Consider the following 20231-nt stretch of genomic DNA (forward strand, 5'->3'; position numbering starts at 1 on the left):
CAGTGCCATCCAGAGTACAACTGGAGTTCTCTGCCTCCATTACAGCTTTTAAAACTATTTATATTTTCTCTTTAACCTCCTTACACTAATAAAACATTAATGTGAGATATGAAATCCACTTTAGGCACATCACTGTAACATAACAAAAGATAAAGATGTGTTTTTAGGTTTTATGTTGCCGTTTAAAACAAGACAGTCCGGTTTTGTGATGAATAAAGATCCATCAGAGACTGAATGTAAATAATTTAGAAAAGCAGTGGTGGGTCTCTAATGCTCTGTGTGTGTGTGTGTGTGTGTGTGTGTGTGTGTGTGTGTGTGTGTGTGTAATTTGGCTGTAAACAGTGTGCTCTTTGATGGAGGAATCTAAAAATGAGACTAATACCAAAGTCTACTGTAGCTGGAATGCAAATTGATTAGTGGTGAGGTTGAACGCTTCCAGGAAAACAACAGTGTCAGAGTGTCTGAAGTGAAAGCGAGGGTAAATCAGGACAAACGCAGCTGCCAAAACACTTTTAGAATCTGTATCTTCATCACCTTCATCTCTTCATGCGCCACTTCAGGTAGTTTCCCATCTTTTTTTCCTTCCTTCCTTCCTTCCTGTAATTTATGAAGTCAAATCTGGCTGTGAAATGCTGCAGTACTCAGGTAGTTTTAGAGTCTGATTTGTGCCCTCCAGAAGTCAAAATACTTGGAAATGACAGCATCAAATAAGCAACATAAAAGCAGATTAGTGTTGTTTTTTCATCTGTATCATATATGAATAACAGTGGTTCATTTAATTACCTAATTCAGTTCCCTTTAAAGTGTCAGCTGTGATGGTGCTTGACATAAAGTCACTGATATTTAGCCCTTTGCTTGGTATCACAATATTACCGACCTTTTCCTGAGAGCGCCTAAAGCAGACGACACAATAGCCTTTACTTGGGCCAAGAGCTCTCAACCAGCGGATCAAGCACCTCATGTACTCGAAATGGTTGCCAGGTTATTGTTGCCCCTAGTTATAGAGGTGGACGGGGGTGTGTGAGATACTTCCTGAAACAAGAGTTACAGTAGTTCTACCAATCAGATAAATATATCATCGCACCAGTATCAACCTCTCAGGACAGAAAACTCAGAGTTTGGTTCTTCCCCTTTTGTCTTCTCATTCTGTTTCTCTCTCTCGCACACACGCTGTCTGACTTTTCTTTTTTTAAACCCTCTCATGACATTTGCATTGCACATGCTTTCCTGTTAAATGCAAATCAACTGTGCTCACTGTCTCTGTCTGTGCTCTGGCTCCAACAGGTGTCACAGGACCAGGCAGCTGCAGCAAGGTAAGACTCCATCCTGCTCTACTACAGTAAAAAATGATTTTATGTCTGTGTGTAGAGGCAGGGCTGCAGTGTAATGTGTTATGTGTTTGTGTGTCTTTAATGTGTTTCGAACTGGCTTGTTGGAAATGTTGTTTTTTTTAAGAGGACTTCCACTTTTTTCAGGCTTGCTGATGTAAAGGTAAAGAGCGATCTGACATAGTGGTTTGGGCAGAAGTGGAAAATAACTTAATTCTGAAGCGCTTGTACTTTATTGTACTTTGTATTTCCATTTTATGCTACCTTATAGTTTTATGCCTCTGCAGTTCAAAGGTGAATAATATACTCCCCATAGTCCTCCTATGTAGCATTTATAAGTAGTACACAAACATTTAATAAATAGTTTATAACAGTCTTTTATGTTGCTGTAGCAGATGTAAAGACATTTTAATGTGCAGTATTTATCAAGTTATAACTTCTGCTATGAACACTTTATATTATTACAACTATGTTTTATGATGTTGTCATTCATTACAGTACACTAAATAATTATATGCTAACAACTACATTATAGTGTGTTATAACCTGTTAATTAAAAGTTTATGCACAGCTTATAAATTCTAAATAGAGGTACTTAAAGTGTTGCCCTTCTCAGATTAAGATTTTACATAAAACACTATGTACACTTACATATGATAAGCCTATAAAATGCATTAGATGTAATACAATATAAATAAATAAAATATAACCACTTGTTCCCAACGTTTTTGCTCTGTACAAAAGAGGCAATTACTACTTGGAGCAGCTTAAAATGAAAACTGGCTTGAAACTGGAAGCTTCGACGTGACTGCTGGGCAGTGATTATATTAAATAAAATTAAAAAACAAAAGCTTTATCCAGTGTTGTACAGTATACGACACCAGTACAAACTGAATCTCAGGAACAAGGCAGGATGGCGACTGCACTTTTGTTTTGGAGAAACCAAAAAAAAAAGACAAGTTTGATGAATTCTCAAGTAAAGAGGTAAACATGAAACACAAAAGTATAGTTTACATTTTTACTACCTTGTCATTTTCAAGTGCTTTCATCATTTTAAGTGTTAATTGTAAAGAGAAATGTTATTTCATTAGAGAGAAATTTGCCTTCAGAGTTCTCATAGTTAACATTTTGAGGCTTACAAGGTAAAAGTGATCTGATATTTAAAATCAGCAAACTTTCTGTTGCTGCCGTCTTCAGAGCTGCTCTCCTCTTGGCAAACGGTCAGTTTAACCTCTGCCCAGCTATCACAAGCTGAAACAGCAGTAGTAGCCAACATCCAACACACTCAGTGGGTAGAGCTGGCATCTCATGTACAAAGGCAGTGTCCTTGCCACAGCGGTCGTGGATTTTGTTACAGCCTGCAGCCCTTTGCTGCGTGTCGTCCCCTCTTTTTCTTTCCCCCGTCAATTAAAGGCAAAAAACCCAGAAAAAATCGACTCAGCTAGCAAACCCATTAATAACTGCTCTGCAGTGTTAGCCATGTGATGCTAATAGATAGCCCCGTCACTGTGTGTGGGCATACTTTACCAACTGTCCCTGACACAGAGCTCAACAGCAGCAGCTACAACCCATATAATCTGTGTTGTGGTGAGGTCTAGTGACGTGTATTGACAGAATTGGCAGTTCAGGGTGCCAAGATGACACCCAACCTTCGAAAGTATGCATGCACTATACGCTACTCCATTCACATCATGGGTATCCACTGAAATACTCTGTTGGTACATTTAGGGCTACTGGTATTGGTACTGGTATCGTAATTCTGTAAATTATATCCAGCCCTAACCTCAACCAGCTGCAACAGTAAAATGCTGTTTACATGTATGCAGTCATGTGTCAGTATTAATAGTCTAATAATGCAATTTATGATAGTATATCAGTCACTAGGGCCATTTTTCTTTAGAGTCTTGGTACTTTAAACTGAAAACTTTTGACGCCACTGGCTTTGGCTATTTTAAGAAGATCTTCACTCGAGTCGAACTAACCAAGAAGAACATCTGATTTTCTTTTTTTTTTGCACAAATTGCTCGCATGATAAACTTGTTTCCTTTTCCTACTTAAGATTTTCAGCTCACGTTAATTCAAACTGTGATGCTGTAATTCGCTGTGAACATCAGCTGGGTTCCTCCAAACAATGTGACTCTGTGTGCTGTGCTCTTTCTTTCCTCCCACAAACTTCGCCACAGTTGATCGCAGCACTTAAAACCGAATCTCCCACCACTACAAAGCAGCACAAATGGTGCAAGGTTTGACATTGCAGTTTACCAAACAGTAATGAACTTCAAGAGTTCAGAAGTGGACGCATGGATTCCTCTTAGGCTCCAGAGTAAACACAGATCGGACGGACGCGATCTATCTATCTATCTATCTATCTCTCACAAACACGCCCCAACATTCAACGACAACACAAAACAGTTTCCTTCTGCTCCCACTTTGTGATTAGAGAAGAAAACAAAACCTGCAGAAAAAAATGAATAGTTCTGTAACTTTCCTTAGATTTAAGTGAGGGATGATCCTTGCAGCAGCAGCCTAAGAACACACACACACACACACACACACACACACACACACACACACACACACACACACACACTCCACAGCAGCCCAAAGAGGCATACAGAGCCCTTCTCCTTAAATGGTCAAAGCTCCCAGGAGTGAAAGAGAGGCTGCTGCTGAAAAAAGACAGGGAACAGAGGGGACGGGAGAAGGAAGGAGAAGCCCCGAGGATAGAGGAGATTTCTGAGGCAAGGGCTGAGAGTGACAGTTTGACTGTGGGAAGTCGGTGTGAGTTGGAGAGATCAGCCGGAGTGCGGAGCGCTAGTGGTGGACTCAGGTAACGTGCGTGCTCTCTGTGGACAGGTTCAGATGATCGGGTGTGTGGAGCTGTGGGGTCTTAGTGGGTGATGGTTTTAAGTGGAGATGCAGTTTCAGCGGCACCAGCCTACTGTCAGCGTCTCTGTGTCAGACACTGTGTGATTTTGGACTTTTTGACAGTCTGACGTGTGGCAGCTGGGGTGAGTTTACATAATCTGTCTGGAAGTGAAACTCTGTGTCATCTTTCCTTCTTTATGTGTGTACTCGTGCTTTTTTTTTAATGTCAGTGGATTTATCAACTTCCCCACCTGACCGTACATCTCTCTCTGCACCTATTTTTTCTGTCTTTCGCACACTTCCTCTCTCCCATTATCACATATTGTGGCTCTGCAGCAACCACTTCCTCTGCTGGCCCTGTACTCCGGGCTTCACACAACCAAATTTTAAACAAATCTGGCAAGAGGGAGCAGGCTTATGTAACGGAGGAGGGGAGGAGGGTGCCGGTCCCCTCGTCTCCCTCTGAGAGAAGAGACAGCTAGGCCTGTCAGCCCTGAGAAGTTAATTCCGACTCTGATTATTCACAAAGACAAATACATTGTATTTTAGAGGATGGGTGTCTTCTTTAAGTGCAAGGTTGTCCTTGAGAAGTTGTTGTGCAGGGGCTGTCTGTGCTCAGACTTGTATGTACTGTCCTGTTCCCCCTGCAGGAAATAACCTGAGTGATTCAATTACTCTGCAATATTTATCTCAGTCTCATGGTCTGCTGGGAAAACAGTCTGCGCCGTCAAGCCTCCTGCAGTGCAGGATGGCATCTTTGTTTGGGCTGAGTCAGGATTCTGTCCTCAGAAGACACTTAAACTTGTTGAGCTGCATTTGAAAGCTTGTTTTGTTGCTTAGAAAGAAGTTTTTCCTAGAAATGGGTCAAAACAGACATGCTGATAGAAACATAGATAGAATCTGTTAAACTCTCAGTGATTACTTTGTTGTTTTTCCTTCTGTGTTTAATTATTCATCTCTGTATTTGGCTGTGGAAAAAGCAGAATACTGATGAAAGAATAAAATATGTGGTTATATAAAAATACATAAAGAGTCATACGTGCTGTCAGTCAGTCACGACAAATGCAGATGGTTGTTACCAAAGCCGTTCTGAACTCCAGGGGCGATTAGATAATCACGTTAGAAATATTTGGTGACTCACTCTCATATTCATATATGCAGTTGAACCTGAAAGCTGACCTTTTTTGCTCTGATTTGATCCAGCGGCAACATCTGAGGCTGAAAAATGAAGCCGGCGCTGAAGTGCCAAAAACTGCAGTTCATCTAATGGCCACTTGAGGCAGACTCCAAAACAGAGTTAATCCCCATAGACACCCCTCATGTTAAAACACCCGACTTTACAGCAGAAATAAGTTTGTTAACAGCCTAGTTTAAGATCAGGTAGCTTGAGTGACAGGCTGTCTGTACGGCCTCACCTCGGGCTTTCAGTCAGATCCACCCCTCACTCCTCCACAGCTCCACCCACTCACCACTATGGCCCCAAAAGAACATGATTGCAATGGCCAAACTCAAGGCTTTAAAATGGCACTCCGCAATCAAATGTTTGATGCCACTGTAGCCATGTTTTTTTATACAGTCTGTCGATCAGAAGAAACAGACTGAGAAGACAGTTCATATTTTTAGCCAGGCCTGCTGTCAGGAGGGGGTCAAAGGGTACAGATGACGCCAGCCCAAGGCCCAGCGGGGCCTGTATAAAGGTCTATGAACCTTAAATGGGGTCAAGTACACAGTTTGCTTACTGACTTTTATAACTGACAGTATAAGCTACATGTATTTTACATGATAAAGACATTGTTATTATTTTAAACACAGCAATTAAACCCGCTGAAGTGGGCTCAGTTTTAAAGTTGGAGTGTAGACACCGGTATCATCTGAAACTAGACAACCTAAGGCACCCATCTATTTCTACATACTGGGGGTCCCTAAACAATGTTGGACTTGTGCAAATTAACACATTAAGGTGCTGGAGTGTGTTTGGATAAGGGGACCAATTTAGAAAATGTCCCCCTGTTCATAATTCCTAATAGCTGGCCTGCTTTCAGGTATGAGAATCAGATGAAATAAGTTCTAAAGTGTTAAAAAATGTCTGCTACTGCAGGCTGAGAAAGAGTGTTGATTTTAATCCTGTATGGCAGTATTCTTGTACTCAGGAAATATCCTCGCAGCTCGCTGAGAGACAGTTAAACAACCCATTTCCTCCCCAGTGACTCACAGCCTTTCTGTCCCTATATGTTCCCAAGAACTTGTCATGTTTGTGATGACACTGAACAGCGCGCTGCATATTCTGGCCCTGAATTCACAGAGGATTTGTCCTTGCGTAAAGTGCATGCCATATCTCTGAAATAACCAGTAATTCATCACACCTTTCACTAGCCTACGTGCCTTAGTCATCATCTGCAGCGGCAGTAAAAACACAGCCACATCTGGACTGGTCATGCATATGTAAATCTTTCTGTTTTGGGTGAGACCAAACAAATGGGTGGACATTAGCATCCTGCACACTAACCTGTCACAACAGTTTGTACACTCTATGTGTGCACTGTGCTCCTCCAAAGGGTTAAATCTGCTCTGTACTGAGCTTTGCATAAATTTGTTACTAAAAAGGGAAGAGCTGCGAGTTCAAACAATGGTTCAAAGAAGTTGCACACATAATATTTAACTAAATTAGCTCATGTTTCTCTTCAGTTTAGTCAGCCAGGTAACTGCTGCAGCTGTGATGGAAAACATCAGTTGCAGTGACTGAGACAAAGATAAAAGCAAAACCAACAAAAATTTACTGGCCTTTGCTTCTCAAAAGTGAGGATTACCATTTGTAGCAGTAAACTCAATATCTTTTCATTTTTAAACTGCTGATTAGACAAAACAAGACATCTGCAAATGTAATTTTACACCAGGGGTGTGCGACAGTATCGGCCGATATCAGCTTTAAACTGAACTATCAGAACTGGCCAACATGCTTTTTCTTATCTTGCACAGAAGAGGCTCGATGATCACTAAAATTAGGAAGGGAAAAAAGTCGATATATCAATATCAGTATTTCTTATCAATCAAATAAGTTGTTAAATATCGGCATATCAGCTATCAGCAAAAAATCCAATATCGTGCATTCCTATTTTGAACTATGGGACACTAAACAATGATGGATTTTCAAGAATTATTTTCTCATGTGATGAAATTATTTATCAAGAAGTAAAAATACCTTTTAGTTGCACCACTATTATCAAAATAATAAAAAATAAGTGCAGCATGGCATAGGATATTTTTTTATATGGGAGAGATTTGAACACACACTCTTAAAAATAGTCCACTGGTTCAACTTAAAAAATTTGGGTAACAATTTGCATGTGTCTTTTTAGTAGTTCCAACTCTGGCATTATTGAGTGAGTCTTTTATAATCTGACAAACTCAATTAGTTCAGCACAACCAACATGATTTGCTTTGACCCTGAAAAACCAACTTAATATTTATCCAAAAGTTGTGTTGATATTTAGTGTTCAAACTATTATATTTAAGATATTCTAACTCATATTGGCAGCATGGTGGTGCAGTGGTTAGCATTGTTGCCTCAAAGCAAGAGGGTTCCCTGTTCGAATCCAGGGTGGGGGGTTCATACCTTAGGGTAGTCCTTTCATGAGGAGTCTGCATGTTCTCCCCATGTTAGCATGGGTGTTCCCCGGCTTCCTCCCACAGTCCAAAGACATACAGGTTCATTGGTGAATTGCCTGTAGGTGTGAATGTGAGCGTGAATGGTTGTCTGTCTCTATGTGTCAGCCCTGTGATAGTCTGGCGACCTGTCCAGGGTGTAGCCCGCCTCTCACCCAATGTCAGCAGGGATAGGCTCCCATATATGAAGTGTCCGCTATCCTTGAACATTCCCAGCCTCTATCTTAGGAGCAAGATACCTTTTTGGTCCAGTTTCCTCAGTTGCTGTGATTGATGAGTTGTTTTCTCCTTGCAGCAGCATGCTGCATCAGCTTGTTTACTGCTTTCCTCTTACACTTCTCATATTTTCTTGTCTTTGCCATTTTTCTTCAGTCTATGGTCTCTGCTATTACACTGACAGTCTCTTATTCCACCTTAATAAATTAAGTTTTATGAATTCACACTGTTGATAACCTTTAAGTAAAAAAAAAAGATTTATTGTAGAGTATTTCTCCCCTCTGTTATCTTCCATGCCTTTTCCACACAGCATGTTCTCATACAAGCCCCTCTGTTTGTTTTACACCGTCCCTGAGGAGCTCAATGCCTCGCTCAGCCTGTGAGAGCAAGTTACACTGAATGCAGCAGAGTTTTATAATAACCCAGTACATCCCTGTGAGTGTGTTACTGGTTAAAACAGTAACTGATTAAAGTCACTGTGTGGAAATACAAACATACCTAACTTCAGGCTCAGGAATGATTGGTATTCTTGAGTTTGGGAGAATCTAATCAGTGTTTCACCAGCCTTAGTGCATCTTTTTTCTCAACCCAGTGAAGTAAACGTATTGACAAACAAACAGGTGCCCTGCGGTGTTTCCTTCAATTCAGTGTTTCTCACCGAATGTTTGCAAAACTGTTTGTTCTTTTGTGTAGTACCACCATCTATAGTTCAGCTGAACAGCTTGAATCCAACAGCAGGATGTGGATTGTGTACGACCTGTCTCGTGCACGTGCACAAAACAAGGATCCACTCATAGAAACAAAGCTCACCGGCGCTACTGGTGGTCAAAAACTCCACGTCTTCATTTGAATATTCACAGTTTTCAGGGCGTAAATGAAACAAAAATGGATTTCTTCTACTTAAAAGTATTTGGTGAACTTCCTCTGAGGAGAGTGCACCCACTGTGCCTTATTGATGGCATGGCTGATTAAATGTTTCATGAGATTTTTCCACTGTAACATTTAATGTTTACCTTATACTCTCACTGGAAATGAATGTACTCTTGTGAGAGTTTTGTTTCAATTGCCTGTTGGAGAAATTAGCTAAAGCTGCCATTCCAAGGAAACAGAGAATTAAGCTATTTTGGGATTTATTTATAGTGTGACGGTTTTGTTAGTGTGTCTTTTTTTAGCTGTGGTTAACCAGAAAAGACTTTCTCCAGAATATCACCATTCCTGTGAAATTCAGGAGAGGATTTTCCCCCAACATTTACTCTATAATTAATGCACATTGTGTGTAATCATGCATATAAAATACATGTGTATGTGTCTTCATGTGTGCATGATCTTGCAGCTCCAGGAAGAGGAGGAACACTTCCTGCAGGGATCTCCTCTTGAGCAAAGTGACCGTAACTCCGAGGATTCCCGCGCTGCCCCCTGCGCCGCTGCTGAGAGGCCTTTTATTTTCCCCCACACCCGCTCACGCCCCCCACTTCTCCCCGCCATGCCCACACTGCCTGAGGAAGAAGAGGACTCCCCCGAGGACCTGGACAGTTCCTCCAGCTCTCCCAGTACAGTGAGTGTCACTTTTTGTAGCACACACTCTGTGGAAAAAGCATGTGAGGCCATAAAATCTGACGCTGAATAATCCATTTGGCTCGGGTGAGGAAATTCTATCAATGTTGCTACTGAAGTCTGGCTTCAAAAGAGGTCTCATCTTCGCCTTCAGAATGCTGCTCTCAGTTTAGGAGTAGAAGCATTCAATTTTTTTTCTTCAAACACACTTGTTTTTACTCTGGTTACAAATGTACCCTGTCATTATCAGACTCAGGCTGTGCTGTGCAGAGAGGTCACAATGATCACAACAGCTACAAATTCTTGATACCACATTGGTATATATTTTTCTTTTTGGCTCTGTACTTTATTTTTTTGTACTTTCCCATGTGTAATTCCACTGATTCCTGGATATTTTATGAGTCTTTGTAGGCCTGTCTTTGATAGTAAATCATCCATGTTAGAGCCACTGCTGAAGTCTTAAAAAAGATGCGCGTCTGGAGAATATCACGTCTCTATTAATGTCAGCTTTTCGCCCTTTGAGGCAAATTTGTGGTTTTGGGCTATGCAAATAAAAATAAACTTGACTTTAAACTTAACTGTTCATCAGATAATAGGATCTGGGAACTTTGGTAACCCCAGCAGAAACAAGTTCTCCTGTCAAATATATTCAACCAAAATACTTTCTTAAAACAAGTTTTTCTCTGACCCCAGTGCAGATAGTTTGTGTTTTAAAAGCCCAGTGTGTGAGATTTAAGGGGATTTAGTGGTATCAAGTGGTGAGGATTGCAGATTGCAACCAGCTGAAACTTCTCTGTCTTAGAAACCCTTCAGTGTATTGTTCAGGAGGTTTTTAACGTGAGCCGAATTATCCGCTGAGGTCTCTTTCTCTCCAAAACAAACAGACCAGTTGATTAAAGTTGGTAAAAACGCTGAATAAAGCAGTTTCATGTTATAAATCGATGTTTTTCCAATGCTGTTTGGCACATTGGAGATGGGCTGCTAGCCTAGTGCCTGCAAATGTGTGCTCACCTTTTTTTCTCTGAGAATTTACGATCCAAATGTTCAGGAGGTTTTTATCAGGAGTGGAATTATTGGCAGAGGTCTCTTCCTTTCCAAAACAAACGGCCGCAGTGATTAAAACTGATGAAAACACAGAATACAACAGTTTCATGTTAAAAAAAAAAAGGAGAAAACAAATATGTGTTTTTGTGAAGGGGCTCATATCGGAGGGTTGCTAATTACTGTGTCAAATGAGCAAACGAAAATGGCCCTATCTAGAGCCAGTGTTTGGTCCGTTCTGAACTCTGAATCTCAGTAGACAAGGATCTGCTCCTTACATAGATAAAAAAAAACGGCTTATTGAAACGTAACAAAAACACAACAAATCTTATTTTCAGGTGATTATACACTAAAGAAAACATACTTATTATAATATATTATATTTTTGCCAATATATCCCCCTAAATCCTACACACTGGACCTTTAAAGGAGCACTTCACCCAAATTAAATTTAAAAAAAAAAAAAAGGTTTTCTCAAACTTGCCCCCAGTGCAGATAGTTTGAGTTTTAACTTAAGCTTTGTTACTGAAACTATCTGCAAGTTAATGCAGGGTTTTTTTTTTCATATTCACCTCTGTTAGTCCTGCTGTCACCTCATCACAGTGGAGGTAAATACAATCTTGCGCTCCACAGAGCTAGGAATAGACCGATATGGATTTGTTAGGGCCGATGCCGATACCGATTTTTTTCCATCACCCTTAGCCGATGACCGATTATGGACTGCCGATTTTCTTGAGACGATATTTGGGGCCAATACTGCTTTTGCTCCCTCAATTTACATAAAAAAAATGACACAATGATAACAAATATTACAGGTCTCAAGTTTAAAATTAGAAACATTTATTGAACAGTAAAAAATACTAAAACAAGATGGAAAGTTGAGGCAGAACAGGTAGAATATTATTATTATTATTATTATTATTATTATACATTCAAATAAAAAAAAGAGTTCAGTGCTCTTAAATCTTCCAGTAATGTCTTTATAAAATAAACAAATATTTAAGATGAAGCATAAATAAAACAACAACTACTGTACACTGTAGGATTTGCTGCATGTGCGCTGCAGGGTCTTCCGGCAACACAGAGCTGCCCGTGGATGCCTGTCTGTAAATCATGCCAGGGAAAAATAAATCCGCGAACCCACGCGCGTATTGGCTGATGCCGATACAAGTAAAAAAACTCAAATATCGGCCCGATATATCAGCCGGCCGATGTATCGGTCTATCCTTACACAGAGCATTGAAAAAATTCCATTTGTGAAACTTAACACCAGCGTATCTTTTTTAAGACAATGTCCTGATTACTTCATAATAAACAAAACTCATTGTCAATTTTTTTAACCGTTATTTTCTATTAAAAGTGACCGCAGTGATGAGGACACTGTTTCTGGAAAGACATATTTCAGTTTTAGAGGCGTTGAGCACCACAGATTCCTTTCATTCTCGCTGTACTGTGGAGGCAGATACCAGTAGTAGATACTTTTTCATCATGGCACAACAATGTGAAGAATATAATCTTTAAATGGGTCGGATTCAGAAGTTGATTCAGCAGCATCCTGCAGAGAGCAAATTGTTTAACAGTCAGAGAACATTGTCTTCCGCTGCAGACGCTCATAAACACACAGGCTAGATAAGACATCTCTGCAGAATGTAATGAAGCCGTGTAATCCAATCTTCAGGGCATATGCCAACACAATAAAAGTATCCACCTTTACTGCAGCACAGCCATGGCCTTTCTGCAGCATTACCACCAGGAGGAATCCTTTTATTTGGATTCTGGTGCAAAGATAAGCTGAGAGGAGCTCTTAGGGAATTAGTCTTTGATCTCAGTCTGTGTTTACTTGCCTGCTTACCTTTTATGGTTGGACAGGGATTTTATGAAACAGGAATTGAACGACCAATAATTTGAGAAGATGTTTGAAACTGTGGGATTGTTAGAGGGGTGCTTCATCAATTTATTACATGAGGTTTACCCGCTTGATATTTAGCTTGTGGAAATTCTTGTATGATGTGTTATGTGGCTCTGGACAGACGGCCTTCATTATGTGAGGTGTAGGATTTAGCTTCTGTAAAGCTTGAGACTCAGATGCGTCGGCCCCTGCTGCTTTGATATTCATGGAATCTGTCTGTTGTGAGTCCCCCAACTTTATGGAAGTACAATTTTAAATCACTGCAGTGCCCCTATAAACAGATTTATGACAACGTTCAAATTCAAAATAATTTAAACGAGTGTAACTGATTTGTTGTTGTTCATTTCAAACACTGATTCTTAAAGGGACAGGTCACCCCAAAATCAAATATACATATTTTTCCTCTTACCTGTAGCGCCATTTATCAGTCGAGATTGTTTTGTTACACAGAAGGGAGCATGCATCTACTGCTAGCTCACCTAGCACCACTGAGCTAGGTTGGATGTTTTTAGGCTTTCTTTTTTTTGTCAGTGAAATTGCATGAGCAAGGGAAAAACTGCAAAAAAAATGTTGCCTTTTTTTGTATATCATTATTTATATTACTATTATTATTATTATTATTATTATTATTATATAAATTGCAGGCAGCTTGTCTTAGTGAGAATAAAACTGCAGTGTTTTGAGTCTGTGATTTATGCCACACAAATGTTAGCACTAACCATACATATGATGATGATGACATGATCTAACTGACATTGATTCTTTCAGCACTTGCAATAGATCTGGATGCAACAGCCTCCGCCGTGGCAATTTGTCTTGTCTGGTGTCCATGTGTTTCAGCCATTTTCTGTGTGTATTTTGTAGTAGTTTTGCAATGATTCTCGTTTTTTTTTTTCCATCACAGCATTGCATGCAGCGCAAAATAGTTTACCCCCGCTTTAGTGCAGAACATCAGGGAATTAATTTGCACCTTCTTTACAAGTAAATTTTATTGAATGTGAGACATTTATGTTGCACATGTCATCATCTTCACGGCCAGAAGGTGACTTTGATGACATAAACGTCTATGAAATTCTCTGGAAATAACCAAATCTGAGGAAAAGTTGTAGTGATTGGACAAATTACAAGTTTGCACAGAATTCATGGGGATTGATTGAATTTGCATTAATTGCTGCAAACACAACATCCCAGAGGGGTTCTCTTTTGAACCAAACCCATGGTTATATTTAGAGACATTTAGAGAAGTTTTGAAGTGTCTGTTGAATTTGTTGTTTTTTGAGATGATCACAATGGCAGACGCAAATCTTTCATGTATACATAATTGTGTGCAGAGTCCCTGCAGTTCAGGCTGTATTACCAGGTGGTGAGATTTGTTTGGGAACATGCTCCATCGTAGCACAATAAAAACTGCATCTTCTGGAGGAGTGTTGTTTTTGGGGGGGTTTTGGTCAATATCTAGTTTTCATTCCTTTATTTTGTCTGTTAAAGGAGCATGTACTGGCAGAAATGGTATGTAATATCTGCCATGTTGTTCTACAGTAGCCCATAAAGGACAACCCAAACACTGGCTTGGTCCATGCTTGGCCTACTGGGGAAAATTTTTGGTTCTGCAACCTCACCACTAGATGGCACTAATCCTACACTCTAGACCTTTAATACTGTGCTAATATAATGCATGTTCCTAAACAATGCTGTGTCAGATCAAAGCAAAACATACTTTGACACGTTTGTATTGTTGTGTTTTTTGCACAGTCTACACCAGGCGAGAGTCGAGCTGTTATCATGACTGCCCCCACCATCGTCTACCCACAGCAGGCCACTATTGTCCAACAGGATGGACGCCCTCTGGAGCAGACCAGGTAATCGTCAGCCATCTCAAACACTGATAATAAATAGTTTTCTTTTTTTTTCTTTTTTTTTGGAAGTAAACAAGGACATTGTGTCCCACTCATTACTGTTTCCTCTCTCAGGCCGCACAGTCCCAGAGCTCGCATGGCCAGAAACTCCTCGGGAGGACCAATCACCACAGTTGGTGGGTAAACCCTGTATACACACACACACACACACACACACACATATACACACACATACACACACACTGCAGTTTTAATTATATCAAGATAACCACTGTGAGAGCTGTTTTGATGTTATCATCAGCAACATTTGCTTTAGTCCATAAAATTGAACTCACTGCTTGTTGACTGCTAAAAACTGCTTGTTTTTAAGTCGACATTTTTAACATGAGTGAAAGATCTGGCTTTCCAAGAGTGAATAAAATCAAAGTAATGCTCCCATGCAGTGTAGTTACACCAGAAGCCTCACCACATTTCGTCTAAGTTTGGTCATCTGTGTCCTGAGAGATGAATCTGTCGGTGTGTCCTCCCTCATGCCTGAAATGGTTCTGCTGCTGAGATTGCTTTTGATGTTTAGCTTGTTGCCCTTTTAGAGGAGAGGAGATAAAAAAACATCCCTGACTTGGCCGAACCTCATCACCTGATTTATTGGCTCACATCCATCTGTGAATTATTTATTGGCAAGAGACTTAATACCGAGGAATCCCTCTTAAATATCTTTTTCTAATGAGTCCATTTTGAAAGCGCTTACAGACTTATAAGGGGACCTGTTACTTTTCTGGTTCATACTTGTATTTATGGTTTCTACTAGAACATGTTTACATGCTGTAATGGTCAAAAACACTTTATTTTCCTCATACTGTTTGTGCTGAAAGACCTGTATTCACTCGCTGTCTGAGACGCTCTGTTTTACCACCTATCTCTATAAGGACACCCTCCCGAAAAAGCCCAGTGTGCTCTGATTAGTCAGTGTTTTGGGGTTTTCCATATCTCAGCATCTCTGCATCGTCATTGCAGCCAAGTAATGACTGTAATGTAACACTTTCTACCGTGAAAAATCACCAGTAAAAGCTTCTAAACACAACCGAACATGTTCCAGCAGGAAAATGATCCGAAATCAGGGAGAAATTGATGACATCAGCAATCAACATTACATTATTTTGGGATGTTAGCATGTAGCAGTGTACGCTTCATAATATAAACATTTGCAGATGACTATATGACGAAATCAGAGGGTTCAGAGCATTAGGAAACCTGGGTTCTTTGCTTACAGGGATTACTTCTACAAACGTTTACCTCATTATTTAAAACTTTGGCTAGTTTAATGTGGACATCCATAATTGTAAGACTAAGACACAAAATACAGAAACGCATAATAGGCCCCCTAACATCTTGTACCCAAAATTTTCTTGTACAAAATGTGTATTTTTAAAGCCGTATTACCTGATGTTTGAACAGGCGAGCAAGTCGCCTGATTAACTTTGCTCTTTGTCTATAACTGCCTTTTGTTTTCTTTTAAGTTGGCATGTTAAAAACACAGATAAAATCAAGACAAATGTGCTTGTGCATGTGTGGATTTGTGTGTGTGTGTGTGTGTGTGTGTGTATTGTCTTTCTCAGACAGCACAGGTAATGTGATCGACCTGGTGAAAGATCAGCTGCCGGAGCTGCAGCTGTCTGAGGAGGATCGGCAGAAGAACCTGGAGCTGCTCCAACAGGCCAAAAAGGTCAGCGACCGCTTCCTGACACGCCGTGGTCGCCGCTCCCTCACCGATTCACCCACAGGTAGTGAATACACACACTCACACACACATATTTACTGTGCATAGATAGATAATTTCTGAAGCATGCGTTGATTGCTGTCTTGGTGAGTTTGACTTAATTTATTTTTTTAGTTTGTTACTTTAAGAAAGAGTTGACAGTCGCATTAAACTCAATTTGTCTTGTGTTTAAATGTGTTTAATTCACTATATATATTTTTTTTCTATAAAGGTCTGTCTCCAATTCCAAGTCCGTCATCCTCGCCGTGTTCATCTAGAAGCAGCTCACTGACAGTAGCTCCTCAAACTGGTAATGTGCTATTTGAAATGACTGTTTACTATTCATTAATAACTTTTCTACATTATTTTGCTGTTACTTTGTGATCATCACAGTTTGCAAGAATGTTTTTGTTGGTTGTTTTCTGCTCTTTCAGCTCCCACAGAGGCAGCCCATGTCAGCTCACAGCCAGCCGGGCAGGTAAAGAAACTATAAACCACATTCACTCATTATGGCCTGACTTGTAATGCAGATATTTTTTGATGGACTCTCATTTTCCCCAGTTAAAATGGTAGTGTTAATTCTGCTTCCCTTTGCTGTGTTTTAAAATGGTCTAAGATGTATTTATTAACACAAGAAAATTTGCCATGCTGTACTCTCTCATAGCATCTGGAGGTTCCTTCAGTGCGGGAAAAGCCTGACTTAACGACCCAGGATCAGGAGGTCAGATTAACAGATTCAGTCACTGTGTTTTTTTTATTAACACAGACATGACAAAGTCAGTATTTGTCTAATGCATGCCAGATTGGAAGGTTTGTAGAGGAGAAGGGGAAATGAGAACATTTATTGATACATTGACATTGATACTCCCCAGAGGATGAATCCCAATGACTTTTATCCCTTGCAATTGTAATTCACTACAGGAATGCTAAATGTATTACTAATAGTTATTATGTTGCCAACCTCAGGGTAACAGGCTGTTGGTGGACTGGAAGCCGTCTGAGAAGAGGAAAGTGTCCTCTGGGACTCTAACACCACGCTTTGCTGTTCAGAAGGAGAACTGTGATCCAGCTGTACCTAAGAGTCCTCCAGCAGGCAGTAAAGCGGACGAGGGATCTGGTCCAGGCCGAAACTCCAACCAGGCCCCGGCTACAGGGGTGGCCAAGCCCGTCCCCCGACCCCCTACTCAACAGGCTCCCTGTACAGCAGAGATCAAGACGATCGGGGCCTTTCCTCCACTTATGAGGGCTGTTTCCTGGGATGCCGTAGGAAGCCTTAATTCTAGAAACGGAGCACCAAGTTTCCCTCCTACACCCGAGGATACGTTCTCAGACAAACCCAGGGATGCTATCTTCAAGTCCTCAGGGTACAAGGACCTCCCCACCCAGCCGGGGGGTTTACAGACACTGTCTAAATTCAGAGAGGTAAAGCAGTAAACTACATGCTGCTGTGTTTACTGCCTGCTTTTGTAGTCGAGGCCTTCCCTGGAATATGTTGTGTAAACACTTTGCTCCTGTGTGTGTGTGTGTGTGTGTGTGTGTGTGTGTGTGTGTGTGTGTGGGTTTACAGGAGCACAAGCTGATGCGGAACCAAAGCATTGTGGGATCCAAACTACCAGACTTGAGTGAAGCTGCCGAACAGGAAAAAGGTAACAGTCCGTGTTTTCCCTCTTGTCCTTGTAAGACAAAGTACTTGCAGCGGTACATTCAGCAGTGTCGCCAAGGGTGTGTGCACTTCCTGAATCTCAGGGAAAATCTGTTCCAGTCAGAAAATGATGATGATCTAAACTGCTCTTGTTTTTTTCCCTCTGTGCCACCCGTTTACTGGCAACCTCACAACAGAGAAATACATGCTGTTTGCATTTCCCATCAGCAGATGGCATGAGACCACCAGTGGAAGATGAAATGAGGAATTTGTTTTATGTATTTTGAGTGTTTTGGGGACCTGAGACTTGGATTTGAGTCACAAATAAATCAATAAAATTAGGAGCTGAGACTATACTTAGACTTGACAGCCTAAAGATGCTCAAAGTTTGGCCCACAGTTCAATGACAACCCTTAAGAAACATCTTTTGCAGGCCCTGAACGTGACATGAAATGCCTGCATTATATTGTAATCATATGCAGTTCATTTCAATACTTTCACTTTTAATATCTTTATCAATCAATATCTTTAATCGTATCATTTTATACACTACTCAGCCACAGCTTCAAACCCTAACAAGCATCAGGTTAGGAATGACTACTTGTAGAAAGCTACAAGTAGTATGGCAACTCATGGCACCTCCTAAGTGCAGCGGGAATTGCGTTTTATTATCAGTGCAAATGCTGTTAGCTAAAGTTAGCAATTTCAAAAACTCAGCAGTTGTGTGTGAAAGTGAGAAGGAAAAGCCACCACAGAAAAATGCTGTATGTTTGAGGAGAAGAGGAGGTTTCAGGGAAAACATATAGACTCCTCCTGCGTCGGATCTCGGTGGGCAGATTAAGTGATCTGCCTCATCTGCAAATAGTTGAATTTAGTGCTCAAATCCTGTGAAAAATAGTGAAGGCGTGACACAGGCGAGCTATGTGGAAGCTTATGAAATTGCTAAGTGCAATAAGCAGTTCAGTGATTAAGAGTTTGTGCAGGACTGCTTGGTAAAATGGCTGACACCATGGGCTCTAGTTTCCCGGCGCGGCACAGGGTGGCGAACCCCACGCAGAGCTAGTTTCGAGCAGTGCAACCCAAGGCGCGCTCAGTTTGTTAGTTTGGCAGACCGAGGTTGCCTGAGATGGGTGTGGCGGCGCAGCAGGGGGAGGTGTCGACAGATCCAGCTTTGCGCAGTGACAGTTTCGTGCCAAAAGGCTTCGCCGAAGGTGCGCTAAAAGCTCGCCAGCTGAAATCAGGTCTACTGTCAGCACAGGCGGAGCGCAGCCGGTGTAAGTGTTTGGCTGACCGGCGGACAGTGCGCACATGTCACCAAAACCTCACAGGCAGGTTTCCAGAATGTCAGGCACATTAACAATGCAATAAATACCCACAAAAACACTATTCAATGCAGCTATCTGCAATAAGCACATAAATGTATCTCTATATGTCCCATCATATCTGATGTCAGATCAAAGGGGATTGGCACCGTTTGGCACGTTTGGCACGCGTAATGGAAACCCAACCTGATTTGATTAACACAGCTGCAGACTAATGAGTTCACATCCCTCTCAGCCAACTACAAACAGCCACAGCATCAGATAGGGAGTATATATTCAGCGTCTGTCATCTTAGAAAAGTCAAAAGAAAAGAAACAGAGTGAGACTGTGAGAGAGAAAGAGAGAGCGCGCGCACAAGAGAAACGCAACATTGATTTACAATTGTGGTGACCTCCTCCCAGGCTACCTTTGCATCATCAGCCCGTGGAGGTCTGCTTGCAGTTCCGTATATTTGGACACTGCGAGCTTGGACCTCCCGGACCAAAACATCAGTTTCCTCCTGGGAGAAGTTTGGCCGTCTGACGCTGCCGCTCTCTTCTGCCATGGCGAATTGAGTAAACTCTCATGCCATGATGCGGCGCATTTAAGGCGAGGAGAGGGGCTCATTTGATTGGTGTGATGTGTGTAAAACCCACTCCACGCCTTCTCTCCTTCCTCTTTCCAACTTACGCAGGTAGGAGGGACGGAGGTGGGAAGGAAGAGTAGCTGCGCCAGCACGCACGGTGTGCCAAACTTGCAAAATCTGCCTGGCCACACCCAGTTGGCGAAGCGCAGGTGCGCTGTGCCTCCACCTCGCCCAGTCTGCGAAACTAGAGGCCCATATGTCATGACTCTGTGCATCCCTAAATGATATGCTGTCTCCCTGAATTCAATTCAGTTCATTCATTTTCATTTATTTACTGTAACCGCATATCCTGTTAAAAGTCTCAGGGGGGCTGGAGCATATCCCAGCTGACATTGGGCGAGAGGCAGGGTACACCCTGGACAGGCCGCCAGACTATCACAGGCTGACACTTAACACGCATTCAATTCAATTCAATGGAATTTTATTTTTCCCGAAGGAAATTCTTGTGCCA

General features: G+C 41.3%; 1 protein-coding gene across 1 annotated transcript in view; it reads left to right on the forward strand.

Moving 5' to 3' along the window:
• The window catches only part of mrvi1 (murine retrovirus integration site 1 homolog), a 46511-nt gene that overhangs the window by 14929 nt on the left and 11351 nt on the right, over window positions 1-20231 (forward strand). Inside the window, exons 18-27 of the mRNA XM_049560109.1 lie at window positions 1285-1313; window positions 9409-9630; window positions 14332-14438; window positions 14550-14611; window positions 16052-16216; window positions 16424-16501; window positions 16626-16669; window positions 16856-16912; window positions 17158-17613; window positions 17759-17837. Coding sequence (XP_049416066.1) covers window positions 1285-1313; window positions 9409-9630; window positions 14332-14438; window positions 14550-14611; window positions 16052-16216; window positions 16424-16501; window positions 16626-16669; window positions 16856-16912; window positions 17158-17613; window positions 17759-17837 — 1299 coding nt within the window. The remainder of the gene's footprint in view (window positions 1-1284; window positions 1314-9408; window positions 9631-14331; window positions 14439-14549; window positions 14612-16051; window positions 16217-16423; window positions 16502-16625; window positions 16670-16855; window positions 16913-17157; window positions 17614-17758; window positions 17838-20231) is intronic.

This window comes from Epinephelus fuscoguttatus, linkage group LG2 (assembly GCF_011397635.1).
Source record: "Epinephelus fuscoguttatus linkage group LG2, E.fuscoguttatus.final_Chr_v1".
NCBI classification, from domain to species: domain Eukaryota; kingdom Metazoa; phylum Chordata; class Actinopteri; order Perciformes; family Serranidae; genus Epinephelus; species Epinephelus fuscoguttatus.